Below are 13,152 nucleotides of genomic sequence, written 5' to 3'. Positions count from 1 at the left end.
CCTGAGGTTTCACGAAATTCATCAAATACCCCTGGTGTTTCAAAATACATAGTATACCCTTATTTTTCCATACTGTTCATAAAATACACTTGGACTTAACGCCCGTTAGTCACCCGTTAGCAATAATTTACGTTTTTGCCCTTATGGACTTATGCGGCTTACGTCCCCATTCATCTGAAATTAATATTTCTCTCTCCTCCCCCTCCCCCTCAACCCACCCAAACTTTCTCTCTCCTCCCACTGAACCAACACCACTCCTGACTGCCGTCACCATCTTCGCCAACCTCGGCCCAAGGTTCGACTTCCTCGGTTGCACCGTCGATGGCATCGGTGACCAGGTCAACTCTCTATCTCCTCCATTGACATTGTCGATGAGTGAGATTTTGTTAAGGCGAGAGACGTTGATTAAGGGGAGGAGAAGACGGCCGGAGCGGAGGAGAGAGAATTAGAACAAATCGGGTTGGCTGAGGTATTTCTAATGGTTAGTGTTTCTTGGAATATCTGAAGAACAAATCACTATTCCGCCAAGAACAAATCTGAAGGCAGTCAGTATTCCAAGAGAAAACAAGTTTAGTTCGGTAATTTCTCTTCTTTCTCTTCTGATTTATTGTCGCATGTTTGATTACCAATATTTTTAATTTGATTCCTCTGTTTCTTTTCTTGGTTGCAGAAAATTTAGGTTTTTTTTTCTATTATCGTTTATTAGAATTAATCGGATCTTATGTCATTCTTTGATTTAATTTCGTGATTTGTTTCTTGTACCTTGATTTCTATTTGATATATCATAATTTCAATTTGTGGTGGTTAATTTTAATTGTTTATTGTAATTGACTGAATTATGCAAAATTTTGATGTTTGAATTGATCTTTCTGAATGTGCATTGCCTAATGTATTACCCTTAAACCTAATAACATTAATTAGAATTACTGAGAACTAGTTTTCGACAAGAGCTTAGCTCCGGATATTGATAAGAATGTATTCTTGGTTTTACTTTTGTTGGATTCTTGGAAGTTCTTTTAAATTTTGGTTTAAAGGATTATGATGGTCATTTTCGAACAATTAGTTATTCCAAATAAATTCGAACAAATTATTTTTCGATGAAATCAGTATTTCTGATGGTGGAGGTATACTGTTAAAGAGAAGATAGTTTACTTGGAATATCTGATGGTCAGTATTTGTTCTCTTGATTGCAAGTGGAATATCTGATAGTTTACTTGGAATAACTGAAAAAACGTGTTTCCTTCTCTAAATTGCAGTGGCTGACTTGGATAGTTTGATGGCCTTGAGGCATGTCGATGCACCTCGAAGCTCACAGTCAACAAGGAAGAGGTTTTCCAGAAGGACATAACCGAAAAGCAAAATCAAAGAGCAAATGACAAGAATAAACTAGAAAGCTACAAGGACAGAGTTGTGATTTTAGGGATGGAATATGTGTTCTTGCTAGTTGTGCTTGTGTTCTTCAACCCACTTTACAACCCGTCTTATATTAGGAATTCAGTTGTTCATTTTTTCTTTTCGGGTACCTTCATGTTGCTTCTAGTGTGCGAAAACAGTAGTAATGAGTATGTCTAAGTCCTAACACATTTTTGTAAAGTTTTTTAAGCAGTGTCATATATCTGAAGTGATCTTGGAAGAATACAGTATTGATCCCTGTTTATTGATGGAATATAATTCCTGTTTTATTGCTAATTTTTTTTTACAAACTGCTCTACGTCATTGTTAGGAAAATTAGAAATGTAAACTAGCCGTTAGATTTAAATTTTGCAGTTTAACACCAGTTTGGGTATTTGGTGCAAACAAGTTTACAAATATGTGTATAATATGCAAAAAGTTTATAAATAGGTGCATTTGGTGAATTATAAACATGACGTAACGGAGGACTAACGAAAAGTCATAATAGGGGTATTTGGTGAACAGTACGAAAAAATAGGGGTATACTATGTATTTTGAAAGACGAAGGGGTATTTGGTGAATTTCGTGAAACCTCAGGGGTATTTCATGAAAAAACCGTTGAAAAAACTTTGGTGCATTAGACCAATATTACATTCAAATTAATGGTACGCATACCATATTTTCTATCCTATTTGGGCCATACTAGTCACTTTTCAATAACATGTAAAACAGTACATATACAATATATACCATTCACCCATTCGTTATCATGAATGGCCCACATAGCTGGTTAGTAAAACACATGTTATGCATCACATAAATATTTACAGCAATTAATCAAGGGCACCAATAATCTACCAATTATTCAGTCCTTATTAATTCTTAATCAAGTTGTTTTAACCTTAAAGGATTGTAGACCTAATCAAGAGTTTATGACTAAAGGCTCCCACTTAAACCAATAACTTTATATGCTTTACTAATTTTAAACATAAAAATGTATTTCTAGTCTAACCGGAAACATACAAGTTTAATTAAAATTTAAAGCTCATATAAATTTGTAATTGAATCCCCTTTTTAATTTAATTTCAGTTGAATTAAAATGAATTTAAATTAATTCAAGGTTTTAATTTTAGTAAAATAATTAATATAAATTAAAATTTATAATAATTAGATTATTCAAGATTAAAATCCGAGAAAACAATTTAAATTAATTAAAATCGTTTCCGAACTGAAAATTCAAAATTAAAATAAAAACGCGTCAATCGTAACAAGACGAGGCACCTGGGCTTGCGCCCAAGCCCCATCGAGCCACGAGGCTGCCTTGCCCCGCACGACTGATCACTGCACAAGGCACGAGCAGCAGCGCCACACGCACACGCAGCCATCGCAGGCCACGCTGTGCACAGCTCCATTCCTCGTCGCGTCTGCTTGTTGCGCAAGGCAGCGCGCGCCGGGCGAGGGATCGCTCCCTGCTTGCGCGTTATGTCTTGCTGGCTGGGCGAGCCAGCGTGCGCTGTGGCGCAGCCCCATTGCTGCCCACACGCATCTCTCTCGCTTGCTTGTGCCTTGCCCCATCGCCCTAGCCCATCGCACAGCACACACGCCCAGGCGTTGGGCCTTGCGCGCGCGCCTTGCTTGTTGCTCGCTGCATTCGTACCGCACGGGCGGCGTGCCCGCACTATACAACACCCCTTAAGGGTAACACGTAGCGTCCATTGCTTTGTGCGTGCAACATTTATGAGCGTTTTTCATAAAAATTTAAAATTTTTAATTCAAAATTAATGACAAATTAATAAATCATATTAATTTCATAATTTTAGGGCAAAAAATCGAAAATTTATTAATCAATTAATTTCCGATTATCATGGATTCAAATCTAGGTCATAAAAATTTAAAAATTATCATAAATAAAAAAATTTTATGGTGGTTTTTAATCATGGATACCTAATTAAATCGTCAATTAATTATGAAAATCAAATCAAATTCTAAATTATTCGAATTTCAACAAATTAATTACAATTACAAATTAGGTTGTATAATTAACAAGCTTAGGCATTCAAATTGTTAAACATATACAGTAGATCAATCAAAGATTCAAGATTTAACAACAAGAATCGCAAATATTTAATTTAACATCTTAAAATTACAAACTTTTGCGTTCGAAAAACTAAAACCTCCGAAAAGTCATAGTTAAGCTTCGAATATGGGAATTCTGGGTTCGGCCGAGAAACATTATTTTTGTCAAAATTTTAGAATGCCTTTTACATGCGGAATTGACACAAAAATCACTCGAATTCGTTGAGTAACGAAGAAACTGCCGAAAAACTGCGTACATATAATTAAATAAACGCAATTTGCAATTAATTAACAATTACGAAAATTAATCACCCCTTTTAATTCTTTGAAAATTTGTAAAATTTAACCATATTAAGAAATTATTATGGAATTATTTAGAGGCTCGTGATACCACTGGTAGGTTATGATACATATGAACAACATAAATCATGCGGAAAAACCTATATGCCAGGATTCAAATTAATTGCACATAACCAATTAATATAGTTTAGAATGCATACTCTTTGTAGCGTGCCCTCCCTTGCTGCGCCCGAACCGAACAAGAACAAGTCTTTAGGACTCCAAGTGTCGTCCCTCCGTAGATAGTCCACAGCACGTCCGGATCCGCCTTTAGATTGACCAACTAGAATCGCCCTTAAGGTACTAGTAATATTCGGCTGGTATGGGGCAATTGTTTGGCTGAATTTTTGCTTTCAAAAAGTCACTTTGAATACTTGAAACTTGTATATAAATTGTGAACCAGGGCCACATATTTATAGGGGTATGGATTGGAAATTGGAATCCTACTAGGAAACTAATTTGCTTAATTAGAATTTTATTTAAACTCTTATTAACTAATTTATCCATTAGGATTAGGAATTTAATCTTTAAACGAATCCCATTAGATTTAGGATTTGTATCGGTCACAAACACACACACAAGCATGGCCCCCATGCGCACGGGCCCGCGCACAGCCCTTGCAGGCGCTCAGCCCACGCAAGCCTTGCGGCCCACGCGAGCCTCGCAGCCCATGCGAGCAGCCATGCTCGCAGCCCATTGCGCGCGCAGCCATGCTGGCAGCCTTGGCCTGCTGGGCCTGGCCTTGCGCTGGGCCTGGCGTGGCCTTGGTTGTCTTGTGTGGCGCGCTGGCTTGCTGGACGCGGGCCTGGCTTCGTGTTGGCCCTTCTTCTAGCAAGTCTCGTCCGATGATAATTCGTACGACGCGCTTCCTATTAATTTCCCGATTCCGGAATTCATTTCCGATACGAACAATATTTAACATTTCCGATTCCGGAATTAATTTCCGTTTCAAACAAATATTTAATATTTCCGTTTCCAGAATTAATTTCCGATTCCAATAATATTTCCGATTCCGACAATATTTCCGTTTCCGGCAATATTTCAGATTCCGGCCATATTTCCATTTCCGATAATATTTTCCGATACGTACCATGTTTCCGTTTCCGGCAACATCTACGACTTGGATAATATTTATATTTCCGATACGATCCACATTTCCGTTTCCGGCAATATCATCGTTTCCGGAGTATTCCGTGTTTGCCTTTGACGATCTCAGCTCCACTGAAACCAAGATCCGTCGATTCCGAATATCCATAGATGGAGTATTTAATGCCATTAAATACTTGATCCGTTTACGTACTATTTGTGTGACCCTACGGGTCCAGTCAAGAGTAAGCTGTGGATTAATATCATTAATTCCACTTGAACTGAAGCGGCCTCTAGCTAGGCATAAAGTTCACTTGATCTCACTGAATTATTAACTTGTTAATTAATACTGAACCGCATTTATTAGACTTAACATTAAATGCATACTTGGACTAAGGGCATTATTTTCTTCAAAGAGGAATTTGGTTCAACAAGCGGGTGGTCCTCACAAAGTACCTTTCTTAAAAAAGGAATTGTACAATGCTTGTCAAGAAATTCAAAATGAAGATATTCCAGAAGGGGACACGGAGGTCGTGTTTGCATACCTGCTTAGGAAACAAAATACAGACCCTGGGTTTTTCTTGAAATATACACGAGACGAAGATAATGCTCTGGATAAACTCTTTGGGTGTGATGGGACGTCCCATAATGATTACAGGGCATTTGGCAACGTCGTTTCTTTTGACAACATATGCAAAGTAAATGTGTACCACAAGCCGCTTGTGGTGATTGTCGGTGTAAATCACCATTCGAAAAGTGTTTTTTTTTTCTTTTCCGTTTCTCTAGTTAGCCATGAAAACAAGGAGACATTCAAGTGGATATTGGAGCAGTTGGATGAAGCAGGGGATAACATCGCTCCACACATAATGTTGACTGATGGGGACAAGGAAATGGAAAATGCAATATCAGTTATTTTCCCGAAGGCAGTACATAGGTTGTGTTTGTGGCATTTAATAAGGAATGTAAATGGACATACCTCAAAAAAGTTCTGCAGTGGTTTCATGAAATGTGTTGACATATGTCGTACGCTCACCTAGTTTGAGCAGGGTTGGAAGGAGGTAATTACCGCGTACGTTTATGAGAAAGAAGTTTGGGCACAGGGACTCTACAATGACAAGGGAAAATGGGAGGAATGTTTCAGGCATGGTCATTTATTTGGAGGTAAGTAGTTCAGTAAAAAAACCTTATCAGGGTTTACATTAAACTCACACCCCCTTTATATATTGATAGGGTACCTACCAAACCATATTTAGGTCACTACCCATTATACTTCTTTTGTTTTATGCAGGTATGAGATGTACACAACTATGTGAATCAATGAACAGCTCAATGAAGACAATTTTTAATCAAAAAATTATGTTGTACAAATTTGTAGAATTGTATGATCAAGTGTTGAAAGATATATATAAGGTTCACATAATTAGGCCTCAACGACCAAACAAAGCACACAACTCCGGTTATCAAAGCGGTGCTATGAGGTGTGAAAACATATGCTGCAACAGTGTACACAAGAAACTAGTACGGCATGTTATTCAAAGAGATGATCTACGATTCATCGCATATTGTTGTGCGGTTGAAGTAGGATAAGACACATTTGGATGGGGTAACTACTATTTATTGGTTGAGTAATACTGAGTACAGGAACGCACAGTACGTTGTAATATACAGTGCTAAGCTCTACAAGACGTATTGCTGCTACATGAAGTTGAAATATGTGGGTGTGAGGGGGTCGAAAAACCACGAGGCTAATGCGTGACCTCGTCCCTCGTGGGCGTGACGTTGTCAGATCAAGTGTAATCGGATTTCCTGTGAGTTTACACCCAATCGACTAGTAATATAGGAGTCGCCATTCAGTTTTTAACGACAATGAGAAAAACTGACAAAACCCGATTATCGTGACATAAAGGGAGTGCCATTATGTTCGACCACGACGGCCATAGGTTCCGTTGTGATCCCTGGTGTGGGGATCGCTCAACGTACACCCGCAGGGCAGAGATTGAGAGTTCGGGGGACTGTAGCTACCGAGAGGAGTGCTCATCGATAATACTCCAGAGGCAGGTTATCCTTACTAGCTCAGCATAAATAATTGAAGGGACATACGTTAAACTATTAAACTATTCTGAATTGATTTTAGCAATATGCAACACATAATACTAAATCGATCGTGATTATCTTATTTAGATTGATTTAAGGTACCAAGCATGATAATTCAATTGTCCAAGGTATTATCTTATTAGGCGTGATAGATCAATCAAATTAATAGTTTGACAATTTTATAAGAGGGTGATGAAAGCGATTAAATCATACGAGGGACACATTACAACGCACCCTTGAGAGGTGCGTTGTGGTTCTCAGAAAACTAACCACTTGGCTTTTCTATTTCTCCTTTTATTTAACGAATCTCGGGTTTCTAAGCAATGTTCCAGTATTTAGGCTTAATTCATCAAGCTACAAGGGGCAGGATGCGTTCTGTTCGACTTTTGGGTCGATTGCGACAGAACGCTGGATCAATTTCGCAGCGTGAGGCTTAGCTTTAAGGCTAGAGTCAATACTCAGGTTATGGAATTGTGTGTCCTTTTCACGTCGGTTTTGAGGCTGTATTTATAGGAAAAGAGTGTGTGGAAAGATAGATTTTAAGATACGAATCCAAAGAGAATCCGAAGATAAAACGGCCCCAGGCATTTTTAGCGCCCAAGGCTGGGCGCCGAAGATTTCAGCGCCCAGATCCAGGCGTTGAAAATGGGATCTGGGCCGAGTTCTTTGTCAGATTTGGACTCTTAGAACACTGAGCTTTTGAGATTTATCCCAGTCTTTTAGTGCGTATTAACTTATGAAGGAATGCGTCTAGGCCCGTTACGAACTCTAGGTTCGTTAGAAATTTAATTAATACGTAACTCTTATTTTCGAATTATACCAGGAATGCAAATTCAATCTCTTTTAGGATTTATGTTGGAGTGCAACACCTAATTTTGACAGGTTTCTATCTTTTATGATTTTGCCACTTTTAACAACTACCTTTTACGGCAGTTACTATTCTTAGCAGGTTTCTATAAATAGTAGCTTTGGCTGAATGAAAGAGTGATCGAGATTCGTTATTTTATAGGAGATGCGTTGCCAAGTGGAGATTTATGTTCTCATCATCGAACCTTCCCTTTCGGGAATGGGTACAAAAGTATGCGTCTACAGTTAGCCCCCACTTTGACTGAGTCTCGAGATGAGACGATGGTCAAAGTACTAGACGGAGTGCGTCATACAAGCCATGGTGTATGTGACCTATTTTGCGAGGGTCTCACGAGCCCCCGAGTGATAACATTTGACTTAAGGGTCATCACTTGAAGTGTTAACACATTCCTCATGTGTCATTGAAATTTTTTAACTGATAGTATAGAAACTCCCTCACTTTGTCATTGGAAGTGACAAGGCTGTCGCGTGCCTATCAAAAATAACCTAACTAGATCTCTTAACTATGTAGTCGGGTAAGTAAGGGTCGAATCCCAAGAGACTAATGTATTAAAAACTAGCTAAACTGACTTGAATTAATACTAAGTGAGTAACCAAATAATGATTGAGAGTGAATAATTAAACTAATTTTAGCTAAGAGCGTAATTAATAATAAGACTAAAATCAAGGTTTAAAAACACCTAGAGTTAAGCATCACCACTAGCATAATCAATGTAAAGATAAATTCCTACCCCAAACTAATTAAATAAATGTTCACAAGGAAAGGTAAAACTTATATAATACCATAAACCTCTCCCGGGTATCAATGGCTTCCCTAATATGCAATCAAGACCTACTCCCGTGGAATCATGCAAATCAAAGACATTAAACTCAATACCATAATTTCCTAACAATCCCTTCTACCTACTCCCGTGGAGAAATTCATGTCCTTAATTGAAATATTCAAATCCGTCAAAACCCAACTCCCGTTACGATAAAGACAATGGAATGATAACAATACTAATTATCCCTAATCTAGTATTGGAAATTATACAATCAATTAAGCAAGAACAATTAAACAATTAATTTGGGGATTAAAAGAATAAATCATACGTTAATCATTATTAGAGTTTACTTAACCCTAGATTATAATCTACTCACACATATTAATTAAACAACAAAAGTAAACTAAGAAGGAAAACATAATTAATGATTAAAGCAAAAAGAAAATATAGCTAATAGATAAAATTAAAGAGAAAAAAGGAAAAGAAATATTACTTGTCAATTAATTGTCAAAAACTTTGTTTCCTTGTGGCAGGCATCAAAACCCAACCAAACTTACGTAATTAATGAACAGAAAAACAACGAACAAAGAAAACGCAGCTCCAAGCAATAAGCGGCGTCCCGAATACCAATTATCCAAGAAGAGTTTAGGTCTTCTACACTATTTGTATTTATACCAAGATATAATAAGAAGTATACTAGTTATTAAACTCTAATAATTTGCTCATTAAACGTTTAATACGGGATCGAAGGAAGACTGCCACAACTCGGGTGTGGCATGTACAGTATGCCGCGGGCATGCCGTGGTATTGGCTGCCCGGTGTTCTTGTATTTGTCTTGAAGTCTTGTTTGTATCACGATGTAAACACTTTGTAAACGTGGGTGACTCCTAAACAACGTACTCGCTCTACCAACATCTTCTCCGAGGTCTACCAACTTGAGCTACTTCCTACAAAACAAAATAAAACAAACACGAGGAGAGAAACATCGAAAATAACGAATAATGACACTTTAAGATTAAAATATGAAATAAATAAGACAAACAATGGACTAATATGACACATAAAATGCGTATATTATTGTGTTATCAAATTCCCCCACACTTAACCTTTGCTCGTCCTCGAGTAAACAAACTAAAAACACACTAATAAAGCAATAAAATTCTAACTCACTGTCGTAGGAATCACGGTTGCACTTAGCATGTGCAACAAGCCCTTTAAACCCCTAAGCTACCCTAGTGGACGAGTAAGGTCTCGTGAAGGATTTCAGAAGGCATACCTACAAAGCCAAATAGTGAAAATCCAAACCAATAAATAAAATCAAGTAACAATTTTGAAAATATGAAATCATTTCTTTCAAGAACTATGTTAATTGTCACAAATCAACGAACATCAAATGAAACAGTAAATGGATGACACCCTTCAATGACCAACCAGTCTTACCGCTTCCTTCCCCTAACTCAGTCATATGCATGTAACTTCTCACTTTAGTTGTGCAAAAGAAAACAAATAGTGTCTCTCATGTGTTTAAAAGGTAGTTGGATTATCACTCAACCTATTTATCATTCAAGCACGTCGACTCTATGTAGTCTTCCTCTTTAGACTTGCCTCTCGTCTTTCTCCACTTACTTGGGTAATACATACACGGGGATCATAAGTTCCTTAAAAAGGGTAGGCTTGGTTAAAATAGGGTGAGACGATGTCATTTGGGAATGTGGTGCTCATTTCCTAACAAGGAAAATAAATTATACTCCGATCAACACTACAATTTCCAATTTATAGGTTCAATCTCCTCCATTCTTCCTTCTAAACAACCAAAACGACCCTCTATTTATTCATGACAATTTTTTTTTTCTTTTTTTTTTTCACTTCATTTTTTTTTCTCTTTTTTTTTTCATTTTTCATATTTTTTCTCTTTTTTTTCATTTATCATTTTTTTTCTCTTTTTTTCCTTTTTTTCCTTTTTTTTTTCCAATAAAATAGAACTTTATTTGAGCAACAAATTACAGAACTTTTCTTTCATATCACAATCTCCATGCCTCCATATAAATCATACACAGTGGTAGCTTTACTCCGCAAAAATCCAAACAAAACATACGAAAAGGCTCTAAGGCATGTAATGTAGGGCGTCAAGAAATGGGATTAAAGCTCAACATGGTTCGTCTTAGGGGAGAATGTAAAATGAAAAAAAAAATTAAACAAATTGCATGAGCAAACCTATTCTTAAAATCTGAAGCTCTAACTAACTAAAGGAATCTTCATTCATCCCCCCGCACATGTATCACAAAGTCTCGAATAGTACCAACGCAGGTCCAAGAATCGTACCACAAAAGAGGAAAATATCTAATCACACATGAAAAATAGAGACTGATTTGAATGTGTCAGTCTATATATGGCTCAAAGATCTCACCAGTTACTCAAGATACATGCATCAGTCGAGTCGGGGCCCGGAAGGTAATTCTAACCACAAACCATTGCCAAGAAAGGATTTACTCATCTTACCGAATTACTCATATCAATGTCAATCAACTCACGACAAAAACATAGAAAAAACATTTTTATTCTTTTAAATTTACTTGCTTCATGAATCGGTTTGAAATGATCATTATACCTAGACTCTAAGACTCTAAAAAAAATAGAACTAACAAATAAAATAATAAAAATAAACACAAAAACTAATATGTACATATTGGTACCCTCCCCCACACTTAAATGTTGCAATGTCCGCAGTGCAAAAGTAAAGCATGAACGTAAGTAAAAGGGGAAAGATACTCACAAAGCCTCACTGAGGAGGGTTACATATTCGGGCCTTTTTCTTTAGAGATTTTCTTTCCCTTAGCACCTGGATGGGCAGGGACTTTCTTTTGCTTTGAGCCGGCACTACGAGCCATTGAGGTAATATGCTCACACAAATTATCTCAATATTAGAATCAAATGAATTACCAACTTCTTAAATACTATTCACGCCCCCACCAACTCCAAGAGAACAGGGATTCCAAGAGATACAATGATATTAGGGCTCACAATCTCCTTTATAAGTGTCGATTGACGGCGGGCCGCAGCCAGACCGTGTCTTGGGCCGTAATGTCGCGGTGAGTCCGTGGAGTTTGCTGCAAGGTTTTCTTAATCTCTCTCTTTTTCTTTTCTTTAATACCATCAAGCACCAGTTGAGATCACAGCCACCCAGTGGCGAAAAGTTTCGGTCGCGGCAGCACCGTGGGTTATACTGGCTTCCTTAGCTGCTATTGTTAGGAACTCACGGAAGATCCGTGGTTTGTGACTACTACCCACGGCGTTGTGGGGGAATTTGCTGGGTTAAGTCTCTCCCTTCAGCGAAATAAGTACATGCAACCCAAAACAAATAAAGAAGACAAAGGAAAGCAAAAGAAAATACAAACACACTAAACGAGGTTAGATTAACATTAAATAAAGTAAAAATAAAGAAAAGTTAACCCTAATCCTATAATGTGGGAAATTTTTGCTGCAAGCAAACATGAAGTAATGGGTCATCTGCAAGAATGAAAACACGTAAAACGGAGAAAAAAAAAGAAATAAAGTACTTCACTAAAGGACAAATAAATACTGCAATCTAATCCTAAAGTTGAAACAAAAAAAAAAAATGGAAGAAAGTAAGTTATCTAGACTAGAGGAATTTAAGTACTGTAACGTAGAAATGTCACTAAAAAAACGAAATGTTTTGTGTTTTTAATTTTCTATATATTTTTTTTTTTTTTGCAAAGGAAAAATAAAAAGTTAAACTAAAAATAAGTAGAAAAAATGAAATAGTTGGGTTGCCTCCCAAAAGCGCTTGTTTATAAGGTCATTAGCTCGACCTCCTTTGTAATTCAACCAGGATCGTCTAGGGAAGAGAAATTTCCACGATGAAACCTGAAATTATACCTGCCTCCCAATAACTCTTTTAGACTAGAGTCAACAAGATCAGCACCAACACCTTTTTTCTGGTAGTCGGACCCATTGGATGATATGGGTATGTCTTCTTTGCTAAAGTAAGTTTTATTCTGTACACACTTATCAACCCAGGGATTAGTAGCATCAATTCTCATACAAGTATCCCCATCAAAAGTGAAATTCGGATCATCAAATATCTTAAATACGACTTGGTTATCTTGAGCTTTAATTATCATTTGTCCCTTTGGGACATCTATTAAAGCTTGACTTGTAGCTAAAAATGGACGACCAAAGATCAAAGGAATATCAAAGTCTTCTTTCATGTCCATTACAACAAAGTCAACAAGAAAAGAAAATTCACCAACTTTGACTAACACATCTTCAACTATTCCCTTAGGGAATCTAGCAGTCTTATCAGCCATTTGAAGAGATATAGGAGAATGTTTAAGCTCTTTCAAACCTAATTTCTCATATAGCGAATAAGGTATTAAATTGACACTAGCACCTAAATCACATAAGGCCCTATAGAAATATGTTTCATTGATCATGCAGGGAATAGTAAAAACTCCAGGGTCTTTCAGTTTAGGTGGTAGGTTCTCATGCATCAAGGTGGAACACAACTCATTAA

At 37.2% G+C, this 13,152-nt stretch overlaps 1 protein-coding gene across 1 annotated transcript; it reads right to left on the bottom strand.

Annotated features, from left to right (window-relative positions):
- Positions 1 to 12,460: 12,460 nt before the first annotated feature.
- On the bottom strand, positions 12,461 to 13,129 carry LOC110787015 (uncharacterized). Its single transcript, XM_021991596.2, has one exon. The coding sequence runs from the start codon at positions 13,127 to 13,129 to the stop codon at positions 12,461 to 12,463; it is 669 nt and encodes a 222-aa protein (XP_021847288.2).
- Between the last annotated feature and the right edge of the window lie 23 nt (positions 13,130 to 13,152).

This window comes from Spinacia oleracea, chromosome 6, assembly GCF_020520425.1.
Source record: "Spinacia oleracea cultivar Varoflay chromosome 6, BTI_SOV_V1, whole genome shotgun sequence".
Classification (NCBI taxonomy): Eukaryota; Viridiplantae; Streptophyta; class Magnoliopsida; order Caryophyllales; family Amaranthaceae; genus Spinacia; species Spinacia oleracea.
This window is presented reverse-complemented; position numbering and strand designations above follow the sequence as displayed.

What these genes read in the sequence shown, in the direction of transcription:
- LOC110787015 (XM_021991596.2), bottom strand. Translation starts at nt 13,129, where the DNA reads ATGCATGAGAACCTACCACCTAAACTGAAAGACCCTGGAGTTTTTACT.